Source organism: Sciurus carolinensis, chromosome 12 (assembly GCF_902686445.1).
Source record: "Sciurus carolinensis chromosome 12, mSciCar1.2, whole genome shotgun sequence".
NCBI lineage: Eukaryota > Metazoa > Chordata > Mammalia > Rodentia > Sciuridae > Sciurus > Sciurus carolinensis.
In genome coordinates this window covers 86,124,697-86,150,380 of record NC_062224.1, presented here as the reverse complement: position 1 = coordinate 86,150,380, position 25,684 = coordinate 86,124,697, and the positions used below count along the sequence as shown (strand labels likewise).

General features: G+C 52.9%; 1 protein-coding gene across 2 annotated transcripts in view; it reads left to right on the top strand.

Moving 5' to 3' along the window:
* Pkp1 (plakophilin 1) overlaps positions 1-25,684 on the top strand; it is a 46,812-nt gene that overhangs the window by 14,304 nt on the left and 6,824 nt on the right. For both annotated transcript variants that reach the window (XM_047521200.1, XM_047521199.1), the window contains exons 3-12: positions 14,343-14,737; positions 16,970-17,114; positions 17,932-18,139; positions 18,800-18,977; positions 19,888-20,002; positions 21,946-22,101; positions 22,810-22,986; positions 24,140-24,293; positions 24,562-24,748; positions 25,285-25,369. In XM_047521200.1, the coding sequence (XP_047377156.1) occupies positions 14,343-14,737; positions 16,970-17,114; positions 17,932-18,139; positions 18,800-18,977; positions 19,888-20,002; positions 21,946-22,101; positions 22,810-22,986; positions 24,140-24,293; positions 24,562-24,748; positions 25,285-25,369 (1,800 nt within the window). The remainder of the gene's footprint in view (positions 1-14,342; positions 14,738-16,969; positions 17,115-17,931; positions 18,140-18,799; positions 18,978-19,887; positions 20,003-21,945; positions 22,102-22,809; positions 22,987-24,139; positions 24,294-24,561; positions 24,749-25,284; positions 25,370-25,684) is intronic.

Genomic DNA, 25,684 nt, shown 5'->3' with positions numbered 1-25,684 from the left:
CCATGTTCTAGGAACTTTCGGGAGACCTGTGAGTTCAAATCCCTTCATTCTTCTTCCCCTCTCTGCTCTCCAACCAGTCTACTCTCCTTGAGCGCCATCCTAGCTCCCACAGGAGAAGCAGGGCATCCTCATGCTTTTGCCCTCCTAGACTCAAGCCGGGTTCACTTGGCTATAAGCCAAAGTAGGGTTACCAGAAAAAATACACCAAAGAACAATATTTGGGACATAGTAATACTGAAAAGTTGTTTGTTGTTTTATTGAAATTCAAATATAATTCCATGTCCTATGCTTTTATTAGCTAAGTCTGGCAATCATGGGTACTAAAAACAAGACTCCTTTAAGCATTTTTGTCCTATGCTAGGGACCCAAGAAGACTTACTTTAGGCCGCAGCCATCTCTGGTGAGAAAATGGAGGATTTTGGCTCATCTTAGTTGTTCTTATAATGGGTCACTTGAATACCTTCCTCTGAGTCAGCTAACATCAGGATGAGCTAGAGCCAGGGTTCTATATACCATGGTGACCACCTTGTTAAATCACTCAACCATGCTCAGTTAAATCCAGCCTGACATGCTTAAGAGTAAGAATCTCCAGTGGAAGGCACAGCCTTCTATTCCAAAGCTGAAAATAGGTTTCTATCACATGGGTTCATCCCTAATGAGACTGAAGCAAGTGGATAATCTTGATTCCCAGGGCATGCATACAGAATTAAGATGGAAATCCCTGGGACTGAGTTTGTAAATCAGTGGTGGAGCACTTGCCTAGCATGTGTGAGGCACTGAGTTCGATCCTTAGTGCCACATAAATAAAATAAAGATATTGTGCCCATCTACAACTAAAAAGATATTTTAAAGATGGAAATCTCCTTTTCTACCAACTCTAGTGCTAAAGGGTTTTTCTATTTTCAAACTAAGAGGCTCACCTTGAGCATTCAGTTCTTCTGGGAGTCATATCAAGTAAAATATTCTTTGGTTGTGAATTGGACTGGGTCATCCTTCCTACAGTCTCAATCTTAGAGGAAAGTAGCTAGGAGGTCTGGAACATGGCATGCTGTGGTGACTGCCATGCTCACCCATGTTCAGTTCAATTCAGCCTGATGAGCTTAAGAGTGAGAATCTCCAGGCACATTATCAAGGGAGAATTCTGCCTCTGTACCAGATCTTCCTCCCAGCTCCTCACCTAATTGAATGTTAGTATTTGATGATTCTATCATGACAGGGACTTATAGACCATGTGCTGGAGATACCCTTACCGGGAGGAGATCTGATCTTGCCCACTCTGGATCTGAAGCAACCTGTTTGAGTCTTATTATAGATGAGGGAGCTGTGGTTGCATGAGGCTTCAGTGAGGGATGGAAAATCCAAATGCAGTGCTCTCTAGCTTGGTAGTTTTACCCTCAGAGTTAGCCATGTTGCCTGACTGTCCACATGACAGAGTCATGGGCCAAGTACTATAGCAGGACTTCCAGAGAGAAACATGGCAGGACCGTTGTCCTAGAAGCAGCAGAAAGAGACTGTCTTTACCAATCCACGGCTAATGGAGGTTGTGCCCAGAGACTACTTGGTATGAAGAAATGAGCTCTGGATTTTGGCCAGGGATTTTAGATTCCAGTCCTGGTTCTTCCCCTGAACAAGCTGTGTGACTCTAGTCAAGTTCTTAATTCGGCTGAGCCTCAGTCTACCCACCTCTGAAATGGCTGAAAGTTCCTATATCAAAGGCAAGTAGGAGAGTTATGGATATGACATATCAGATCAGCAGTAGGAGACCTGGATTCCAGACTCAGTCAGGCTGCTACAAACTAGGGCTTTCACCCCTCTAGGCCCTGGTTTTCTCAACAATGAAGCAAGGCATTTGCACTTGATCCCAGCCAAGGACTCATTTAGGGTTTTGTGTAGCTTGAAAGCTGACTCAGTAGCTGCAGGGCCCCAAAGCCAAACCCATGGTCTCTCCAGGGTCAGAAGCAGTGTCAGCTCCTCCGGCCCAGATTTCTGCTTCAGGCCTCCAGCTGGATGAAGGCTTCGCACTTCCTCTCTGCTTTCATCTGAGCATCTCCAGGCACCAGTTAATTAGCCGTTACAAGAGGAGGGAGAGTAAGACTGCATTTACTTTAGCTTTACAGAGGGGGAAACTGAGGCACAGCAAATAGCTCTGCTGAGTAACTACGCTGAATTAAAACTGAGACTCAACCCTCTCCTCTGCCCCCGACCCCGCCCCTTCTCAACTCTGAGCGCCGCGGTCCAGGCGTGTGAGCTGGGCTCCTTTGACAGCGCTGGCTGGGCCTCTGTCTTTTCTTGAAAAGTCCAGGTGAGAGGAAGAGAGACTAGACTGCAGCCTCCTGCTCCCATGCAGGCACAGATCCTGCTCCATGAGGGAGTGATTGATGTGTTTGCCAACTCAGTGTCCCTGCTGCCAGCTCATGACTCACTCCCACCCAGCCCTAGGAGATAGGAGGGTCCCGCAAGGGCCCTAGGCTCTCACCCAACAAGAAAAGGCAATGATTCTACTTGCCAAGGGACAGAATGTGCCTCAGAGAGAGAACGGAGGTAAGTGAGAGAGAGTTGACAGGGAGGCTCCCAGGGGCGCCCTCCCTGGAGAAGGCGGTGGCCGAGCGTGTGGTATGTTTGCACAGACAAATCACTGCCACGGGGACACTCCCTATATTTAAACTGTGTAGCAGAAGTATATGGCAACTATCTATGTCTGGACAGTCCCTTGGACATGGGCTCTCCTTTATAAGCCACCCTGAGAAGCTTGTGACATCCTTAGGATTGGGGACAAACTCAGGAGCTTCCTTTCTGTGCCTGCTTTTCCCTCCATGGGAAGAGCAAGTGTGACTTGAGGTCCCTTCTCCTGACTGAAGACTGGGTCAGCCAGGGATGCCTGTTCAGTAGAGAGAAGGGAGAAACTGGTCCAGGGGCTGATTCTCCATGACTGCCCTGGGGTGTCTGGCGTGGGCCCTCTTCCTCCTGGGCCTCGGGTGTATCGTCAGCAACATTAGGCGGCTGCTCAGCGTCTGGGCAGCTCTGACATCGTACTCTGTCCTTCCTTGAGGGAGACAAGGAGGATGCCCCCAACTCGGTGTCAGTGCTGGGGGCCTACAAAGGAGGAGTGCATGTTCCGGTGATTACATGCAAATGCTGTCCTCCAGGAGGAAAATGAGACAGGCTCCTGAGGGAACTGAACTTTGAACTGGATATGAAAGAAAAGAAGAAGAGAGTTGTCCAACCAAGGGATGGAGGGTGGAGGAGGAGTGCTCCTAGGCCTGGGGCTGTGGCCCCACAGTGCTTTTCTGACTATTTACAAAAATGGGCATCATCCTGAGGCGGGCAGCTGCTAGTGCGTAGCCACCTCCAGCGGTCTTGCCAGCCTCTCTCTCCTGCAGCCAATCACAAAGGGCCTGGAACTCCCCATGTGCCTCAGAACTGAGCATGTTAACCCTCCCCCATACTCTGGCCTGATGAGGAGCAGCAGAGCCTCAAGGTCCTGGTCCTGGGTGTGGGGTCTCTTGTGGGGAAGCGGGAGGAAGCCTGGGCAATTTGGCAGATTTTTCAGGGAGAAATGTCACTGCCAAGAAATGCAGTATGACAGCCGCATGGCTTTTGGGGAAATATCAGGCAGAGCCAGCCCAGGACACAGTCACAGACAGTCTCAGAAGGATGGCAGGAAGGAGCGCCACTCTTCACTGAGATGACAGAAACCTGTCCACTTGTGGAGAGCCCTGAGCTTCTGGCCAGGCTGGGCACACTCATACCTGGATTAATACACCAGGGGCTCAGTCGCTTCCGTTCTGACCAAGTACTGGGAGGCGGATGAATTCTCTGGCCAAAGAGAATAGGATAGTGCCTTCCCCGCAAAAGGAAGTTTCTGGAAAACTTAACTATTTCTCTCTTCTCCCCGCAATCCCAGTGTCACATATTTCAAGTGTAGCCTCTGAAACTTTAGAGTGAAGATTTGAAGAATGGAGGGTAATTTTAAGTTTCTTTATTTCACTCCAGAAGAAATTAGTGGAGTCTTGTTTGGGGTTCCTTGGGGGAGGGGCAAAAAATGGCACAACTAACAAGTCTGTAGAGTCCTTACAATATAGTTAAGAACAACGAGCAGATGGAATGACAGCATATGAGAGGATATAATTAGCAGCGAAATCTCACAGCACAGGCTGACTTAAACCTCTGCAGACCTGCTTCCTCTGTAAATGAAGGGGTCGGCCCAGGTGATCCCCAAGCGTAGTGCCGGGAATCTCGGAGATTTGGGAACGGGGCTCCTGGGGTCTCGGTAGTAAGTGGTGCGGGCTGTGACTCAGCCTGGGCCGCATTCTCCTAGTCAGCTCTCACGTCCTTGGAACCCTGTTAGTTCGATGACCCTTTGAGCTAGTGGAGCGTTTTGGATCTACACAGATTCAGACCCTCGTACCCTCACGTCTCTGCCTGATCCTTCCTCCTGTGTGAGATCAGTAGGGAACCAGGTGTTGTCATTCCAGTGATTTGCAGGAAATTAAGCTTCGGAACAGCGCAGGGGCTCGCCTGGTACTCACAGGTAGATTTGGCAGAACTGAGTCCCCGTGGACTTGAGGTCGGGTGTGAAAAGTGAGGGGAAGAAGGACCAGCAAGGCAGGGGTTGGGGAGAAAAGGGAGTCTGTTCTTCTGCCTTGCTGGGAAAGCTGGAGGCCACAGAAACAGGGGACACCAAGAAGGGTCACTGAAACCAAGTGGGGGTTGGGGATGCCAAGTCTTCTGCTGGTTCTCTGCTGCTTTGGGAATTTTTCTCTTGTGACCGGGCCCCAGAGAGACAAATGCAGCAGCATTTCCCAAGTGGGCGGGAGGGCCATCCCCACCCTTGCTAGGGTGAGGCTCAGCTTTCTCCCCCAGGGCCCTGGCAAGTCTCTGCGAGGCCTGCCTGCCCCAGGAGCACAAACTCAGCTGAAAACAAAATCATATCAGGAGGCGGGGGGGGGGGGGGGGGGGGGGGGGGGGGGGGGGGGGGCATAGAGACACAGGTGGGGAGAGACCAGCAGCAGCTCCTCCCCTCCCACCCCCACCTTACCCACCAGGGCGGGGCCTGGGAGGACAAAAGACAGGGCTGAGATTGGCCAGGAAGGAGGCTGTGACTTCAGCAAGGGCTGAACTGTAGACTGCCAGATGTCAGAAGCCTTACAGGACAGTCTGTAGTTGGGGAAACTGAGGTTCAGAGAGGTAAGCTGGTTGCACAAGGCTGCACAGCTAGACAAGGGAAGAACCAGGACTGGAACCCAGTCCCCCAACTCTTTGACCAGCTTCTCTCCCCACTGCCACACGGCACTCCCTTTGCCACTGTGGGCCTTCATGTTGCCTGAACATTGGGTCATGGCCCTCTGATGTCACAGTTTTCCCCAAATCATCATACCAACTGTTATTTACCTGTTTTTCAAGGAATTACTTTAAGATTTCCCTGAATTTCTTTTGAAAGGAAACTATATCACTAACTCAAATGAAAAAAAAAATTTTTAAAGAGAAAAACCAGAATTCTTTGCCATAAAGGAAGACTAACCATGATCTTAACAACAAATAATTAATAGGAAGAAACAGAATATGATATAATTCTAGCGAGGTAGGTTTACCTGGTTGAAAATTTTGGTTGGTTTTGCTCAGAAAGGGAGGTTGGCAAGTACTGAGGAAACATCCTGCCTCCCACCTAGTTTTCTCTTTGTGGTTTTCCAAATGGAAAAGCAAAGAGCTTTCTGGGTGCTTCAGTGTTAGTTATTGCCATGTTATTGAGTCCCCTAAAGTCACCTCGCAGCCACCAATGGTGCACGGCAGCACACGGGGGAGACTTGGGGACATTAGCTAATGTTTTAGGGTGGTGGTTTTACCACAATGGTCCAGTAGGTCAGGCAGAGGGCCGAGGAGGAAAGCACTCAACTGAGGCCCTGCCCCTCACCCAGGCCACCTGCCCACACCTGGCTGAATACTTCTCTCAACAGAGCAGGTTAAGATGTTGTTTCTGACTCTGCAGCTTCCGCGCCATCGGGGCTTGCTGAGCACTGAGCTTAACGGGATGATTGTCCACCTGGAGAGGAAATCCCCTAGCTTCTTCCACATTCTCTTATGACCCTCAGCTCCTCTCAGGAGTGCTGGGGACAGAGTGGGGTGCTCAGTGCCAGTCAGTGACCCATCCCTCCATCCCACCTCCCAATTCCTGATCTCTCTAGGAACTTGGAGTGGAGTGGCCCAGCTCCCTGAACTTGAACCTCAGCAAGACTTGAGTACTTCCAGGAGACTCTAGGGTTCAGCCTCTGTTACCAGCCCCTATGTGTGCAGCCCAGCTGGGGTCTGTGCAGTGGTGCATCTGCAGTAGAGTGTGGTTAAGGGACATGAGCCAGTCTCTGTCCCCTACCACTGTTCTTATGGTTCTAGGATCACAGGGTCCCCTTGCCACATGCATCTCTTGGGCCAAAGTGGCTTTCAGTCCATATCTTTGGTATACTAGTAGAATTGTGTCACACAGTGGAGCAACTATGCTCTTCATTCCCTCCTCCTCCTCCTCCTCCTCCTCCTCCTCCTCATCCTTTTTTACTAGGGATGGAACCCAGGGCCTCATGCATGCTAGGCAAGTGCTCTACCACCAAACCATACCTCTAACCCTTGAACATCTCCAAGGACTTCAACAACCAGCCAGAAGGAACATGTACCTCCTAGACCTGGCATGCCTGGAGAGGGGGTCTTCTTGGAGTTGGGACAGCAACTGGCCAGAGACACTGGTAGAGTTCCTAGAGAGGGAACTCTTCACCATTTAGACCTTGCTCCAGTCACCAGGCTTTAGTGGCAGGGCCTAGGAGAGAGGTCAGAGACCAGGCTTTGGTCAGGGCCTGCCATCTTAGCCCCATGGCTTTGGACAAGCCTCAAGTTCTACAAGTTTCGTGGGCTCACAGTTCTCTGCCCTGACACCTCATTGACAGGTGGGAGAGTAGGTGGTGCTGCGAGGCTCAGGAGGAAGCCCTCTGCACACTGTAAAGCACCAACCCTGCTAAGGCACTCTAGGACACGCTCGAGAGACTTCAAAAGACCTTCCTTACCTGAGTCCACCCCTGGAAAAGTGTGTGTCCCATGTAAGTAGGTGGGCCGTGCGTGCAGCAGTGTGTGAGTGTGCGTTCAGGTGTGTGTATGCACATGCACACCTGCTCCGCATTGGGTAATGGGGAAGATCTGTTACCCCAGCACTGGAGAGTCTGGTCAAGTGTCCCTCCCTTCATGTGCGAGGTTCTTGACTATCTAATCAGGTGGATTCTTTACACCACTGGGTCTCCAGGCAGTTCTTTAGGGCAAGATAAGAGTCTGCCCTTCAGGATGCTTCCACCCCGAGGCTCTGGTCCTCCTCTTCGTGGGATTGGGAAATGCCTTCGGGCTCCGTGCACGGCCAGCCTCCCACTGATGTGCCAGCATGGGACAGGGGAGCTGGCCCAGGGGGTCATTCTGACCTTCAAGTGTGCTCTCCTGGGGAGCTGGCCCATCATCCAAGACTCCCGGCGTTATTTCATGTTGGGATGGCTCCCTCACCTTTCCCTCCCTGCGATGACTCATCACTGGATGCTGGAACTCAGAAGCCAGAAGCCAAGACCACAGAACATGGGGCTCCTGGAAGGCTGGACAGCCAGGTCTCCAACTTGTCTGAGCTCATGGAAGAGATGGCCAACGACCAGGGGTTTGTCAGCTGCATCTGTAGTGACAGACACCTGCCTGGGAGTCCCCTTCTGGAAGGAAACAGATACCTATATAGGAAACCTTAGGCTCTTATTGCCTAAGTATCCAGAACTGAGAAGACTTACTGCTTCCAAGTGGAGGGAGCACTTCAGAGGATCTGCTCTCCTGTGGTTTAGAGACCTGGCAGGGTGCAGGGTGCAGAGAAAGCTGGGTGATGTGGTTGGCGCAGTTAATGGTTCAGACAGCAGATGTTACCGAGCGTCTGCTTGCAGCTGGGCCCCTTCCACTGGACACCAGGAACTCCTATGGTTCTGAACCCCTTGGAGCCCAAGAGTCCAAGCCTTTACCCCAGATTCCTGACCTCCCTGAATACCCCCAGGCTGCAGCCTGGAGCTTTGTAGGTCTTTTCTATCTGACTTCAGTTACCTGAAAACTTTAGGAAACATGTCCTCCGTTATCCACAAATGTTTGTCAGCATTTGCTGATGGATGCATACTAAGAGTTTCTACCCTTTGGAGAGTATAAAAGATGCTGACCGTTATTAACGAGGTTTCTAGTAAAGTCTATACTCTCACGATGGTCTTCAACACTCCTGGTTTTACATTTAAAAAATTCAGGTGACAAACTCTGCCCACCCCAGCACTGGGCTGTCGGGTTGCTTTTGTGCCTCCTCTTGATAGACAGACATGATTGTCCACCAGCCACTGCCCTTCAGTTCACAAATGCCATTCAGGTGGTTTCTGGCATTGTGTCCTATAGGCACTGATGATCTCAGGGTCCTGATGATGGAATGGCAGGCACAGCTCCTCTCTGTCTTGGAGGATTCCACAGTGAGGCCCACCACCATGTCCTCCTCCAAGGCCAAGTAGGATTGCTCTTTGCCCAGACCTCAGGGTTTCTGAACTGTGTGACTGCCTTGTCCAAAGCAGTGTGCCAAGTAAAGGAAAAGAGGCTCATCCCAGGGTGGCGCCCCTGCTTCATGAGAAGGATCCATGCCCAGAGGAATCAGGGAGTGACACTTTCCTGCTGAAGTCCCATCTTTGGTGATTCAGACCCTGGTGGCTCCCATGCTGACTCAGACATCCACGTAAGCAGCCACCTTCCCTCTGGTGCCAACCTCCCTGGTTCCACGTGCCCCTCCAGAGCACCATGCTGGGAGAGGACCTGAGCTCTGCCAGCCAGTAGAGAAGCTCAGAGAAGAGCTGCCCAGCTGGGTGTGATGTGCACCTTGCTGCTAAAGACAGGCTAGCTCTGTCCAGTCCCCCAAGCCCAACCGAAGCCCCAGTAAGATGAAAGATGGCTTCTGTGTGCATATTGCAGAAGGGCCCCTCGGTGGGCACTGAATGGCAATGGTGGGGGCTAGAAAAATAGCAAATGGAACCTGTCATCAAGGGGATTTCAATCAAAGTTCTTTCTCAAGAGAGCCCTCCCCAGGCCACGCGGCGTGAAGACCCTGTGAATTCGTGTGTGTGCCCGCTTTCATGAAGAGGGCATGGGGAGACTGCCTTTCTGAAGATGGCTGTGTTGGGCACTCTGCTGGGCGTGTGACTCCCAGGGCAGAGTAGGGTGTGTCCTGTGGGAGAGCCGGTTTGGCCAGCCCCACCTTGCTGGCAGAAGCTTGGTTTCAAAATGGGCTAATAGCTGGGGACACAGACACTCTTTTCATCTTGGCCTGCGCAGCACATTCGGAGCTCCCAGAGAACCAGGCAGCTTCTGTTCAGTCAGCCATGGCTAGAATAGAACTCTCTGGGCTCGGCCAGCCAGTGGCTGTCACCCAAGTCAGGGGGTAGAGGGAAGAATCCTAGACCATGGTGGGCTGAACGCAGGCTACGCTGCACACCAGGCAGGCTCACCCCGTCCAGGGCCTTCCTGCCTCCCTCGCAGCTCCCTGTGCTTCTGGAGGCTCCGCTGCACGCTGGAGGTTGTGGGAATCCCATCAGTGACCAGAATGCCCATCCCCAGCACAAATTCTCCTGGCCAGTCCCAGGATCCCTTTCCATGAGCACTTGCTGTGAGTCCACCCCTGTTCTAGGCACAATAAAGGGCATCTGTGCCCCGGAGAGTCTGGAAGAATGACAGAACCTACATTAGCAATAGAGAGACTACAAGGCCTCGGACACTGGGCATGCGCGGGGAGAATTTCAACTCGCAACACTGCCGATATCTGGAAGTAGGGTGGGGTCGGGTCAAAGGGAATGTGTGGGGAGGAGAAGAGATGGCCGGACAGACAGCCTGGGCCCAGGAATAACTTGCCTTGGAAGTAGCAGAGACACCTTAGACTCTCCAGCAAGGTCAAGTTAGCTTTGTCTGAGGAGGGTGGAGGTGATGGCAGAGCACTGGAGGGACCCATGAGTAACCTGAGGAGAGCCAGGACCACAGTCTGGGCGTTGGGGGTGCAAAGCGGGGAAAGGATTCTCAGATGGAAGGACAGAAAGATACCACCTTTTCCTGAATGGTTAGTTCCTGTCCTGTCCTATGACCTTGGACACACAGGAGCTCTTATGTGGAAGTCTCTTCAGACTGCACGGTTCTCTCTCCAGGGGAAGTTACCTACATCCTAGTCTTTGAGACCCTGGATCTTGGGCTGGGATTGCTTTACTTAGGTCCAGTCACCCTCTAGGACTTGCCTGCAAAGTAAGGGGTGGGCCTCAGAGAGCTTCCCGACTTAAAGAGGAACAGGAAGAGAGCTGAAACACCGTACTTCTCCAAGAAGGAAGGGGAGGAAGGAAGAAAGGCATTTGAGTCACATGACCCAGGTCATTGACAGAACCTTGAGCAGAGCAGAGACTCACTAGAGGAGACTCCTGCTAAAGCAGCCTTCCCTGGCCTGCGTTGGGCTATGAATTCCAGGGTGGACCCTCAAGAGCCCACTGGTCTCCCAAGTGGAGAAACATGCCTCTGGGTGCAACCTTAACTGCATCCTGGCTGTCCAGTCTAGTCTTCTGTCTGGTTGAATGGTCACCTCTGCTCCCAGGAAGTTGAGTGCCTAGTCTAGAATATTCTCATTCATGGGCCATCCCACCTGAGGCTGGAGTTTCCCAAGGAAGCATGAGATAACCAAACATGGCGCGCGCGCGCATGTGTGTGTGTGTGTGTGTGTCACTGTCCTTTGTATTCAAAGAACAGGAGGCTGCCAACAGATCACTATCCACCTGTGGGGGTGTGGCTGGAGACTGGCATTAGCAACAAAGCTCTCCCACCTGCTGTGGGCACATCTGCACTCTGCTGCCCGCACATTTTCTTTTGGCTGCAGCTGTTCACTTGAGACATGGAAGACAGTGTTTGGAAATGTGGGAGGGACCTTTTTGCTAGTCACAATGATTGCAAGGTATTGTTAGCATTTAGGGCCTGGAGGCCAGGGTCACTAAACATCCTTTGACACTTGGGGCCTGTTGCACAATGAAGAATTGTCCTGCCACAGATGCTAACAGCACCCTCATGAGCACCTCGTAACACTGCATCTTTCCAACACACAGCTTGGCTTCACTCTGGGTGTGCCATCTCGGGGCTCCAGGTGCCCCCATTCTTCTGAACATAGTTGGGCTGGTTGTGTGCCCTGGAGTAAGACCAGATGGGGCTCTGAATCCTGGGTGCATTTCCTTCCTGGGCTCTGCTGGCTTCCGGGGTTGATCCCCTCTGTGCTAACCTGGCAGCTTCTTCAGGTGTGGGGTGGATGATGTCAAACCCTCAGCCAGAGCCTAAAGGCAGCCAGCCTGTCCCCAGTCTGAGAGTCAAAAGGATACAGATGTCTCCATTGAACAAACATTTGTGTCACATACTGTCCTAGATGCTTTACAAACATTAGTCCATTGACTTCTCCCAGTGACCCTGTATGTTGAGTGCAATTATAACCCTAGTTATACAGATGAAGAAACTGAGGCATACTGAGCTTAAGTCACTGGCCCAAGGCCACACCCATCAGGCCAATGGCATAGCCAGGGCAGTCCCGTCCCAGCATCGGTGTTCTCGATCACTGGGTCTTCTGCTCTGTATGTCCCAGCCCCGTGGCTTGAGGAATACTTAGGCTGCAGGTCAAAGCTGATCTCAGGCCACCTGTGCAGGGAGATCTAAAGGAGGCCTGCCTCATCTGAGCAATGGAGGGAACCCAGGCCTGCTCCTGGAACTGGAGCAGGGGGACAGGGTCTAGCTAAGTTTGTCTCCTGCTCGTCAAGGTGATAGCCAAGGGACGCAGTGATGAGGGAAAGCTACTTAGAACTGTCCTTAGTCACCATACAACAGAGCCCACCACCACAGTGCCTCCGCAAGCTGGGTGGAGTTTCTAGGAGTGGGCGATGCCACCGGGGTGTGGCTGACGTGGAGGCTGGAAAATCAGTCCCAAGGCTGGACATCCCTTCCTCGGGCACCCTGCCTGCTCCCTTGCAGGTGCAGCCAGCACCCATTCCTTAGGGCAGCCCACCCTCGCTGTGACCCGCCAGGGCTTCCTGCCGCTCCTTTTCCCAGCACAGGGGAGTAGAGGCTGAAGCCTCTGTCAGGCTTAATCAGCGTGATGGCATCTTTGCTGGGTTTGGGCCAGGACAGCGTCTGGACTCCTCATCAGTGTCTGCGATGACGACCAGGTGTATCATTTACTGAGAACAAGGGAGCTCCTTGTTGCATTTCCTCCCAAGGCTTAGCCTGCCATTTAGGAGCACTGGTCTTTCCTTCTCAGATGCCATCTGCCACCCTCCTGGCCCTGAGAAGACTCAGAATGTAGCCTCCTTGCATATTTTGCATGTCGTCTGCAAGGTGCCCATTCCGTGTCTGGTGCTCAGAACGCTGCTCCCCTAGCCTCGGCCTTGTGACTGTCTGCTTCTGCCTCTCGACCTCCACACACCAGTTCCCTTTGGGGGTGCTTGGTTTGACCCAGTTTGGGGAAGATCGCACCTGTCTGAGTGCACAGCTGGGTGTGTGGGTGAAGGGGACGAGCTTTGCCTCTGCCAAGGTTAACAGCCTGTGGCTTCTTCCTCTTGAATACCACTTCCAATGAGTAGCTTGACACCCCTCTTTCTGGGAGCTGAACATGAGAACTTCCTGTTCTCTGTGCTCCCCTGCAGAACTGAACGGAGACCAGCGGAAGGACAGCTCCTCTCTAATTCTGTGTGGCCAGGTCCTGCATTCTGGAGAACTGCCCAGTTCCCTAAGGACCTTCCCAACACACACACACACACACACACACACACACACACACACACACACATTCTTTCTCATTCCCTCTCATTTTCTCTCCCCCCAACCTCACCCCATGCTCTCTCCCTCTCGTTCTCCCCCCACCCCCCTTCTCTCTCTGCCCTTCTCTCTGGGTGGGGCAGGGAGGATCTGGGCTGAACTTGGCCCTGTCTCATCCCAGCAAAGGTGAGTCCCAAGTCAGCACCTGTATGGAGACATTTTATCAGGCTCAGTGTTGATCCTCTAGTCTGAGAGCAAGTCCCAGCAGGCCAGACCCACCAGCTTGTGAGCTCCTGGGAAAGTTCTCCTTGGACAGTTTTGTCCCAGAGTTAATTCCCACCAAGCCTCCGCAGGCACCTCCTGTGGAGGCTAACTCCCCGAGGAGCTCGCACAGAGCCAGGGCGCCTTGTTGTCCCTGGTCTGATGTCCTTTTGGATTGAGCCTCTGCCCAGCTTCTCCCTCCTGGTAGCCCAAAAGCAAAACCTGGAGGTCCAACCTGTGCCCCTCCCTGCAGCCCCCTGGGGCCCACCTCCTTGTTGCAGGTGGCCCCTAGCAAGCAGTCCCTTAAACAGAGCACTCAGGGAACAAGAACACCGTCCCTTTTCAGTCTTTGATAGTTTCTCCCTAGAGGACCTATTACTAATTGCTTCTTGCCCTTGCAGAGAGGAAGCAACATGAAGACTGTCACAGAAAATAATTGTGGGAAACAGTCCTGGCCAGGATATAAGTTTCCAAGCACTAGGTGCAAGTGACCAAAGAGAGTGGCAGTGTCAGAAGCTGCTGGCATCTGGGAATGGCTCAAGGTGATGAGGCCAGGTCTTGAGATTCAAGGTCAAGTCTTGGTTTCGTCCTTGCCTTGTGGAATGACTGTTGGAAGGCCTTCTTCTCTCTGGGTCTGCAATTCCCCACCGAACTCTGTGGCCAGATCGGTGGCTGACAGACTTTCTGGACTGGATCCCCACAGTAAGGAGTACATTTTATGCCGCAATCCAGCAGCCGCTCACTCTTCACAAAACAATGTGTGTCATTATTACATTCATCGCACTCTGGTATTTTCTATTCCCAGGTATATTGCTCAATTCTGTATTTTTAACAATGCTGAGCACAATATCCTAAGTGACATAATCCATAAGGGGTCTAAATTCACTGTTCAAAAATATAGCAGATTATGACTATAGTTCCTTCCTCTCCAAACATTCTTGGACTCTCTGAACGTTATGGTGGGGGCAGTGTCCTGTGGTCAGCAGGATCCCTTCCAGGAAGGAGCTAGCATTCCTGAGGAGGAAACGAGACACAGAGATATTAAGTAACTCACCCAAGGCCACACAGCTGTTTCTATATCATATGCTCTTTTCACACTCTGCTGAAAATAAGCAGAGCCCCATTCTAAAGTGAAATTATACTTGAAGACCATAACATGTATTTATGCTAACTTGGAAAATGAATAAGAAATGTCTCTCCCCTGTCAGGAAGCTTGACTGAGCTTTCCCCCTCTCCCTGACCAGATCTACAATGGGACGCTCAAGCGGGAGCAGGACAACAGGCGCTTCAGCTCCTACAGTCAGATGGAGAACTGGAACCGGTACTACCCCCGCGGGAGCTGCAACACCACCGGTGCAGGCAGTGACATCTGCTTCATGCAGAAAATCAAGGCGAGCCGCAGCGAGCCCGACCTCTACTGCGATCCAAGGGGCACCCTGCGCAAGGGCACCCTGGGCAGCAAGGGCCACAAGACCACCCAGAACCGCTACAGCTTTTACAGCACCTGCAGCGGTCAAAAGGCCATCAAGAAGTGCCCGGTGCGCCCACCCTCGTGCACCTCCAAGCAGGACCCTGTCTATGTGCCACCTATCTCCTGCAACAAGGACCTGTCCTTTGGCCACTCAAGAGCCAGCTCCAAGTGAGTGCTGCTAGGCCGGGTGGGGGCTGGGCAGGGCCAAGTAAGGAGCACGCTGCTAGCCCAGCTCCCTCTGCAAGGGTTCCCGGGGTGGGGAGAGGCTTTGCTAGCAGCACCTTGGAGAGTCCCCGGCCTGATGGGCCATGACCCCAGGGAGTTCAGCATAAAAGGAAGACAGAACCCAGATATTGAGTGTTTAGATTAAAAGGTCACAGGCAGGTTATGAGAAGAGGGTTCACTAACTAGAGATGGTCAAGGAGGCCAGTGGTTCTCCAAGTGAACTCCTCCAACCTGCGACGCCAGCGTCAGCCAGGAATGTGATAGAAATGCTCAGAAACGCCAGAGGGGCCCAGCACTGTGTGTTCCCATCAGCTCCACAGGTGACCGGGGTTCACGCTAGAGTCCGAGAGCCTCTGATCTTAGACACACTCATCTCCATCTGTTCCAGAAGCAAAGAAACAGGCCCTGGTGTAAATGATGGAACTAGAACGGGTTATGGGCTGTGTTCTAAAAACAGGAAGTCCAAAGGACAATTAGGCCAGATAGACAGAAACCTGAGGGACTTGATGTAGGGCTCAGGGACAGAGCACAGCTCCCATCCACAAAGGTCGAAAGACCACTGCCCAGTGGGAACGAAGGAGAACCCATTGGGAAAAGAGCCACAGGCAGGGCTGGGGACGCGTCTCAGTGGCAGAGCGCTTGACTAGCATGAGAGCCCCCAGGTTCCCCCACGTCCCCACCCTGGGTGGGGGAAGAGCTCTAGGCACAGGGTGGTTTGGGGCCACAGTGCACAGTACTGTGAGTGACAGTGACCCTGTCCTTCAGGCATCAGAGCTTCAGGAATCTGAAAACTATTCTTTGTCACCTGATGATTGTTGTTCATTTATTTGGCAAATATTTACTGAGCAAATATTACACGCTAGGCTCTGTGGCGAGTGCAGGGGACAGGGCTCTGACAGGACAGCCCAGAGCTATTCTGGAGCTACACAGTCCACTCCTCTTGGAGCCTCAGGAGTACTGTGTTCTTTATCTTTAACCATCACAGCCCCTTCCAAGAAGGAGCTAGCATTCCTGAGGAGGAAACAAGACACAGAGATGTCAAGTAGCTCACCCAAGGCCACACAGCTGTTTCTATATCATATGCTCTTTCCACACTCTGCTGAAAATAAGCAGAGCCCCATTCTAAAGTGAAATTATACTTGAAGACTGTAACATGTATTTATGATAATTTGGAAAATAAATAAGAAATCTCTCTCCCTTGAAGACTCTGATCAGGCGACATCTGTCCCCAACTACAGGCCCAGAATGGAGGGCCTAGATAGGATATAGAGGGGTTGAGCAACAAGCTTTTTAGATGTTTGACTGATGGATGCCAGGTGAGAGTCTCTCAATACAGGTCAGGGGTGCTACTAACTCAGCATCAGAGAGCTCTGCCCTTTGGGTGATTTTTCTGGAAACTGAGTTGTGTTGCCCTAGTTAAAACTATGACTGTTTACTGAGCACCTACTAAGGCAGAACCTGAGTCTAGTATGAAGGAGGAGAAGATTCCTTCTATAGATGATGAAGGATACCCATGGGGTAGGACTGGGTTTCACAGAAGATTTGCCCCTGCCCTCAGTGATCTTGCCATATCTTCGGAAGCAGGACACAGGAAAGACTGCCTTTTAGGACTACTTCTCTGGCTAAAGACTAATGTGCTGGTCAGAGGAGTCTGGAGAAGGGATCCAACTGTGGGGGTCTCTGGTGACTATCACCCGAGAATGATCCTGATCAGGAGGAACGTGGTCACCCTGAGGATGGGAAGGAAGTGTGAGGTTTTGGGGGGTGAGACGTGGGGATGGATGAATGGATGGAAGGAACGAAGGAACCGGCTCACAGCCATTCTCTTCCATCTTCCCAATGCCAAGTGCAAACATGATAGATGGCATGATAGGTGGAGGGCTTACCCTCAGGGAATAGGGTGGAGTTTTGCTCAGAGCAAAGACAACTGTGCTGCCTGGACCTCATCCCAAGACCAGGGTGCCTCAGAGCCAGTGTTCCCACAGAGGGGAAATGCAGTAGGTGAGCCTGCCCTTCTGGGGGAGCTGGTCCTCGGCGGGTATTCTCCAAGTGGGCCTTAGGCTGGCCCTCTGGAAGGGACATGAGGCTGTGGCTGCTTGGGTGTGCGAGGGAGGATTCTGGGCCCCCTCATCAGGGCTCACCCTGTAACACGCGCCCGCCGTCCATGCCTTGCAGGATCTGCAGTGAGGACATCGAGTGCAGTGGGCTGACCATCCCCAAGGCCGTGCAGTACCTGAGCTCCCAGGATGAGAAGTACCAGGCCATCGGGGCCTATTACATCCAGCACACCTGCTTCCAGGATGAATCTGCCAAGCAGCAGGTAACGGACTGCTCTCTTCCCTTCCCAGCAGGCAGAGCAGATCTGGGTGTAGCAGCCTGACCCTGCGTTCGGAGAGGGGTGCGGGTATTTACAGTTGACTTCTTCTCACCCTGCCCAGCTGCCAGGAATAAGGAGTATGCCTGGCAATGCCCAAGGTCAGAGCTGGCATCTTAGCCTGCAGAGCAAAGCCCTCTGCTGAGTGGACATTAGACAAGTACATTTCCTCCACTGGTCACAGAAGAGTCCCTTTAGTGATAGCCATGGGTTCCCCTTTCTCAAATTTCACTTAAGAACATGACGGCTCCCTACCCTCTTGAGTGCCCTCCACCCCCATCACTGACAAGAGGGACACATACACTCTGCAGTTCAGCCCAAGGATATTGTGGCATAAATGAGTTTCCTAGAGGCCAGGGCTACTTTCATCAAAGTTTCTGCCATAGAAGAAAGTGTTTCCATGGAAGCATCTCCCTCTATGTTCTGCCTAGGATTTTGGGGTGTAGGTGTATACATTTTCTCATCTGACCCTCACCATCCTACTCTAGAAGAGGAAAATAGGGCTCAGGAAAGCAGGGGTGATTTGCTGAAGGTCTTCCAGTCAGGACGTGAGGGAGCTGGGCCCGGAGTCCTGGTCTTCTGGTTTCTGGTCTGGTTCTGTTGCCAATACCTTATGCTGCTTATTTATTTTGGTTCATTTGTATGTTTCTGAACTGAAAGTAGACTCTTAAAATTTTGGTTGGGGGGAAATCTGCTTTAAGCAGAGAATGAGTGGCTCAGCCTCCCCTCCCTTGACCGGGCAACATGGCGACTCTTCCGGCAGGTCTATCAGTTGGGAGGCATCTGCAAGCTGGTGGACCTCCTCCGCAGCCCCAACCAGAACGTCCAGCAGGCTGCCGCGGGGGCCCTGCGAAACCTGGTGTTCCGGAGCACCACCAACAAGCTGGAGACCCGGAGGCAGAACGGAATCCGTGAAGCTGTCAACCTCCTGAGGAAGACTGGGAGCACCGAGATCCAGAAACAACTGACTGGTAGGACAGCATGCAAGACTGCAGGCTGTGGCCTTCAGCTGGGGTGCAGGCTGGTCCCTGCAGGCCAGGCCAAGGCACAGCTGTGCAGAATTGTCTGGGCAAAATTCTGGGAACCTAGTGACACTGGCCTTGGCCAGATGAGTAGTGTTTGATGGTGGCCCCAAATGATCTACATATCCACAGGAGGTCATGATCTGTTGCGGGAGGACAAGGGGAGGAAGGCTTGATCCATAGACTCAAGGTGGGGTGCAACAGAGGTCACCATGAAGACCTTGACTTGGACTGGGAGGATGAGACTCTGTAGAGTAATAACTGATAAGTTTTTCCTGGAATGACTTCCAGATAGAATATCAAGAACATTAGAAGATTCTGAGTGCTAAAATTCACATTAAAAACTACTGATCAATAAACTATATTATGGTCACCTTCCATGTGAATAATTTTGACCTAGTCAGAGAACTCAGATGTTCCTATCCCTCAAATTAACTGCAATCTAGTGAGGACACTGAGAATCAGCTCATGAAAGAGTCCGACAACTGGCTGGATAGACCAGCCAACCTGGAATGGTCCATTGCTAAAAGAGCCCAGGTTGGGATGACACCATGGCCTCCAGGTGCTTTGGAGCCCACACATGTTGAGCTGACCATCTCCAACTCCCAGGGCTGCTCTGGAACCTGTCTTCCACTGATGAGCTGAAGGAGGAGCTGGTGGCCGATGCTCTGCCTGTTCTGGCTGACCGGGTCATCATTCCTTTCTCGGGTTGGTGTGATGGCAATAGCAACATGTCCCGAGAAGTGGTGGATCCTGAGGTCTTCTTCAACGCCACAGGCTGCTTGAGGTGAGAAAAGAGGGCACTTGGGATCTTTCTGCCCTGGCCTCAGACCCTTCCCAAGGCAGCACCATCTTGGCCAACATTCAACCAGAGAACTAGCATCCAGCCTGGTGCCGCCTCTCAAGGGCTGGCTCCAAGACATGGGACCCAGGCATCGCTACCTTCTGTGACTCTGGATCAGGCTCAGGACCCTACCATCTCCTCTGAGGGCATACAGAGGACCTTAATTAGGACTCTAATGGGAGAAATGCCTGGATCAGAGTATCCAAACTGGTTCCACCATTTCCTCTTCCTCCACCTCAGAAAAATGCATTTCTTGTACTATCTTGAAGAGTGTTCTTTTAGACAAAAGTCTAAAAGTCTACTGATTGGCTGCTTATGAGTCACTTCCCAGCTGTGGTGCTAAAACCACTTGCCACATTCATTGGCATGAGGATGGCACTGCTCTGCCCAAAGTTTCCTGAGTTCCACACCAGGGTGTGGCATAGTCTCTGGGGGCTGCTGGAGGAGGGGGCTGCTGTGCTTGTTCTCAGAGCAGAGGTTTACAAGATGGGGTGGCGGTGGAGGCAGAGTGTGGAACTGTGGAGCAAGATTCCCTGTAGGGTCACACCTAATTCTAATGGGGGTGTCTTCCCCAATTGCTGAGAAGCCCCCAGAGTGGAGGGTGCTGTGGGCTTGTGCTCCTGCGCCTCAGCTTGTGCTTCTCCAAGCCTCCCGGGAGCAGAGACTAGGGAGATGAAAAGCCAGTAGGACTAAGGACTTTCTAGGGCTGCAGGGTACCGGGAGCAATAGCAGACAGACAGACAGCCTGTCCCCATTTCCCCACTGTGTGTCTCTACCACACTGTCCCCACTCCCTCCCTGTCCTCTCTCCTGCCTTGCCCACTTCCTCCCACCCTGCCTGTTCTCTTCTGCAGAAACCTGAGCTCAGCCGATGCAGGCCGCCAGACCATGCGGAACTACTCGGGGCTTATTGACTCCCTCATGGCCTATGTCCAGAACTGTGTGGCAGCCAGCCGCTGCGATGACAAGGTGAGAGTGCAGCCCTGGTGGCGCCTTGACCTCCAGCCCCAACCCCTGTCCTCTGTCCAGAGCTGCAAAGCCCAGGGCCACAACTGGAACCAGCGAGGCCAGCTCCTTGGTTTCCTGGCCATGACATTTCTCTTTCCCAGATCCCAGGAGTCAGGGTTACACTTTCTGGGTGACTTTGAGGCCTGGCTCAGTGACAAAAAAGTAGTTTGGAGTCTAGGGCAGCAGAGGGTACATCTTAGAGCAAGGGCATAACACACAGGGGTAGGCTCTGGGGCCACACTGTCACCAGTGAGTCTGAGCCCCATTTGCAGCCCTGGGACACACACTGCTGCTCCCAGGGTCTCAGATTTTTTCCTGAAATGAGACTCCAGAATCAGCAGGCCATCCTCCTGCCCTTTCCAGACTTTGGGACATACCAGCATAAACAGAAAGGACACATCAAGAGAGAAGATAAACTAAAGGCTGATTTTCTGCCACTGTGGAAGGACAGTGGTTCAGGGGACAGGGAGACAGTGGGCTTCCATGTTCCCCACCTCAACAGGGGGTAGGCTGGGAATCACAGCTTCTGGGTCCTGAGCCCAGTCCCATGAGGAGGGACTTTTATCTCTTGCTCCTTCCACCGGAAGTGACAACAGGGCCTCAGGAAAGAGCCTTGTCACTTGGCTGCCCAGCCTGGTTCCTGCAGGCAAGGTGCTTTCCTGCTCTGCACTCAAGATCCCTTAGACTTGGGTGACCCTAAACCCTGGAAGTCAGATTCCCTCAGAACCCAGCAGGACCCAAGCATTATTAGGGGAGGCAAGTCTGTGGCCTCCAAACCCTAGCCTGGAGGTACACCAAAGGCAAATGGGGGCCCAGCTGCTGCTGTGAAGTCCCAGATCCCAGATCTCACTATTGGTGTGCCCTAGCACATTCACTATGGAAGCTGAGGTGTGGTCTTGGAAAGAGAGCAGGAGAAAGCAGTGGCCCTTTAGAACCTAAAGGAATTGGGGCTGCTCTTGAAGGAGATTGTTCCAGAAGGGCAGCCATACTCCTCAATTCCCCAGTGTTCCTATCAACACTTTGTCCATAGCAATAGAAACACTCTGATCTGTTGTGTCCTACAATATGTGAGGCCCCACGGTAGGTACTCTCCATGGACAGTACCACCCTGAGGGATGGTTCCAGGACCCCCCAGAATACAAAATCCACAGATACTCAAATCTCTTTTATAAAATGGTATAGTATTTGCATATTTCTTATGTACATTCCTATATACAGACTGGAAATTAAACCCAGAGGTACTCTACCACTGAGCTTCACTCCCATCCCCATCCCCTTTTTTTAAACAATTTGAGACAGATTCTCATTAAGTTTCCCAGACTGGCCTCAAATTTGCAATCCTCCTGCCTCAGCTTCCTGGGTGGTTAGAATTACAGGCATGCACCTCATGCCTGGTTTTCCTCCCATATCCTTTAAATCATCTCTAGATTACTTAAAATACTTAATACAAGGTAAATACTATATAAACAGTTGTTATACTATATTGTTTAGGGAATAATGATGAGAAATAAATCTGTACATGTTCAGTGGAGACACAAGGTTTTTTAAAATAATTTCAGTCGTGGTTGGCTGAACCCATGGATACGAAGTCCAAGGATGTTGAAGGGTCAGCCGTGTGATCTCCTCAATAGCCCAGTGAGGTAATTTTGGTCCAGTTTTATAGTTGAGGAAACTGAGACCCTTAAAGATGAGGTGAGTCACTCAAGTTCAAACAGCCAGGAAATGAGAAAGGCAGGATTCAAATCCAAATGCCAGGAGTGTCCCAGGGAGCTCTTTCCAGAGGCTGTGACAGGCGACTGTTCTCATATCCCTTGATGCCACTCAGATTAGTCAGGTAGGTGCCAGGTCCAGTAGCCCATCGGGAGCCGAGCCGGCTCAGGCACCTGCTTCTGCTTGCTCCGCAGTCTGTGGAGAACTGCATGTGCATCCTGCACAACCTCTCCTACCGCCTGGATGCCGAGGTGCCCACCCGCTACCGCCAGCTGGAGTATAACACCCGCAACGCCTACACGGAGAAGTCCTCCACCGGCTGCTTCAGCAACAAGAGCGACAAGATGATGGTGAGAACGAAACCAGGGCCACCCCCCAAGTGCTCCACCAGGTCCGCTGCCCCAGCCCGCCTTTCCTCTTAACCCCAGGGGGACAGGCCCCTGCCAAAGCCATGGCCTTGGGACTGTGCTGTGCTCCGGGAGCACCATCTTGCATGTGAAGGGGACCTGTAGGAGCCCAGATCACCCCCAAGGCAAAAGCTCCAGCGCCCTCTCGGCAGGCCTCAGTCTCCCCTGCCTTTCTTCCTCTGACCGCCCTCTGGTGCTGGTTCCCACCACTTCCTGAACCTCCTGAAAAAGGTGCTGAGGAGCAAGGGTCAGGCCTCCTCTACTGGGCATAGCTGTGGAAGCCAAGTATCAAACCAGCCTTGTGGGCCCAGGGTAGGTCAGACCCACATTATGACTCTGGGAGGGAGGAAGCATCCCGCTGTGAGACCCCAGAGCAGCCTCACACAGCAGGAAGGTCTGAGCCAAGGAGACCCAGAGCACTTCCCTGGACACCAGGAATGCTCTCTGGCCCTAGGAGACAGTCCCAAGGACTAAGGCCTGTCCCCCAATTCCATGGCAAGCTGGGATGCACAGAGGAAAGGGGCGAGGGGGTGGTGTCCAGGCTCCCGGCCTAGCAGGCACGCGCCTCCTACCAGGTACCCAGGTTGGGGGCAGGATTCTCAGGCTGTGTCCCCTCTCCAGGCCTCACACTGACCCGCTCTTTGTCCTCAGAACAACAACTATGACTGCCCGCTTCCCGAGGAAGAAACCAACCCCAAGGGCAGCAGCTGGCTCTACCACTCAGATGCCATTCGCACCTACCTGAACCTCATGGGCAAAAGCAAGAAAGACGCTACCCTGGAGGCCTGCGCCGGGGCCCTGCAGAACCTGACGGCCAGCAAGGGGCTGGTGAGGCGGCCCTCCCTCCTGCTCCCCGCATCTTCCGACCCTCACCCCAGGGTCTGCTCTCCTCTTTCCCACCAGCGTGCTCCTGGCCGAGTCTATCAAACACACGCGGCTCTGAGCTTCATGCTGCAGACATGAGCAGAGTGCCCGGTGTATGCCAGGCCCTGGGCCGGACAGGGAAGTGACAGGGGCAGAGGTGCCCCCACTTCCTGGGGACTCTGGGATGGTGCTCAGAGGGCAGACCCACCCCTGTTGGATTTTATGGGTACCCACACTGTCCCCTTTGTCTGGCAGTTCCTGGCCTCCTGGGCTCCGCCTGGTGTCAGGGACAGGGATGGAACATGTGCCTAGCAGGAGGAGTCTCCATTTGGTGAATTAACAGAGGTGGAAAAGCGAGAGTTTGGGACATGGACAGGTCTAGAGAAATATGTGACAGAATCAGTGTAGGTTTGAAACCAAATAGATTTTGAGGGACATGATGGAGTGGGATCAGAGGAGGCCTGTTTGCAACCCAAAAAGCTTAGAGGAGGAGGGGACAGCTGTTCCCCAGCTTTACTTAGGGCGAGAGGAAAATGGACAGCCATGGGACACAGGTAAACTGTGGCTAACGGAAACTTCCCTGACTTTGAGGGGAGGAGGCGGGGGCTTCTGAGGACCCCACACAGCCCTCGACCAGGTCACATCTGGATGCATTTGTTATTTTGAGGCTTGGATGACCTGACCTCCCTCCAGCCCTCAACAAATATGGGTTGAATCCTGTAGGGATGGGGAAGTTGGAAGAAGATAACAGACATTTTTAAAGTGACAAATGTCTTGAACATGCAATTTTGTGTGAGCAGATTCTTTGGGAAGGCAGAGCTGAGACGGTGGGGTGAGTGACACTCTTGTTAGTTAGAAGTTGACTCTGGATCCCCGCGAGTGAGAGAAATGAGACTTCCCCCTTTTGATCACCTGGCTTTAGCTAAGAGCAGGGAGCAGGGACAGAAAAGGAGGACAGGTGAGCCTACTGCTCTGTAGTCACCCATGTGTAAGTAATCTGTAGTCTTTCAGTGTGAAGGAGAAAGGTTCTGGGTCTCTGCTTGGACTGGCTGCCCCTCTGCCCACTGTGTGCTTGGGAAGCTGCCAGCCAGCTCCTCCCTGGGGCCTTCTCTCGTAGATGTCCAGTGGCATGAGCCAGCTGATTGGGCTGAAGGAAAAGGGCTTGCCACAAATCGCCCGCCTCCTGCAATCTGGCAACTCTGACGTGGTTCGTTCTGGGGCCTCCCTCCTGAGCAACATGTCCCGCCACCCTGTGCTGCACAGAGTGATGGGTAAGAGCACTCACACCGTCCCCTCCAGAGAGGACACCCAGGAGCCCACTGGAAGGTCACCCTTGAATCATTCCCCAGGGCGAGCATTCTGAGGGGAAGCTGGACCAGGAGAGGAGTGGAGCTGGGGGAGGCAGGTCACCCAAGGGAGGGGAGCAGATCTATAGAGGTCCCATCTGAGTTGGAGCTGGTTCCAAGGGCCAGAGAGGATGCCTCGACCCCTCTTGCACTCAGCAATTCTGATACCACACCCCACTACTTCCTCTCCCAGGGAACCAAGTGTTCCCAGAGGTGACCAAGCTCCTCACCAGCCATACTGGCAACACCAGCAACTCCGAAGACATCTTGGCTTCCGCCTGCTACACTGTAAGGAACCTGATAACCTCACAGCCGCAGATGGCTAAGCAGTACTTCTCCGGCAGCACGCTCAACAACATCATCAACCTGTGCCGCAACAGGTGGGTGGGCCAAGTGGGTGTCCATGCCCACCTGGCCCCACATCACGGTCCCCCGCCCTGAACAGTAGGAACAAACATGCAGCAGGGAAGCACCTAGGACGGGGGTGGCAGGCAGGGGGAGCTCCAAGGCCTTACGGGGTATGGTTCCAGCCTCCAGGCCTCAGGAGAGGGGACAGAGGCAGATGCTTCTTGGCTGGGGGACATGTGGGGACAATGGGTCCTTAGAGGGTTGGCAAGAAGCATGGAGCACCAGAATCAACTCTGTGGGGACTTTATTCTGCTCCACGGGCTCTCTCCTCCCAGGACAAAGGGCTACAGGACAGTGGTCCACTACCACCTTGTGACCTCTGGGCTGCCCCTAGGTGGGCAGGGGTGTGGGGTTGTGCCCACTGTGTAGTGACTGGGGCCCGCCACTCTTGCACACGCTGACACCTCCCCACATCCGTCTCTAAGACCTGGAAGGGAGGGTTTGAGAGCGGAGGGTGCTCTTGTGCCTCTGGAGTCTCGTCTCACACATGCCCTTCCCACCTGCCCAGTGCCTCGCCCAAGGCTGCAGAGGCTGCCCGGCTCCTCCTCTCTGACATGTGGTCCAGCAAGGAGCTGCAGGGTGTCCTCAGACAGGTAAGCGCCCACACCAGTAGCCTCTTCTGATGAGGCTCTTTGCCCTGTACCAAAGTTCCAGCGGATCAAGAAGCAGGAGGCGGACTGGCCCGCCCCACCCAGCCAGGTGAGACTTGCCCCAGAGTCTGAGCAGCAGTCTGCATGACAATGAATGTGATCGGTGCTCTGCCCAATCCCTGGTCTCCAGGACCTCTAGGGGGTGCCAAGCACGTGGAGAGGAGAGGAGAATTGCACAACCTCCTCTGTGGGGTGGGATTGTTTAGGAGCAAAGTGAAAGGCACGTGAACAAACAGCTCACAAGTCATTTGGGGGCTG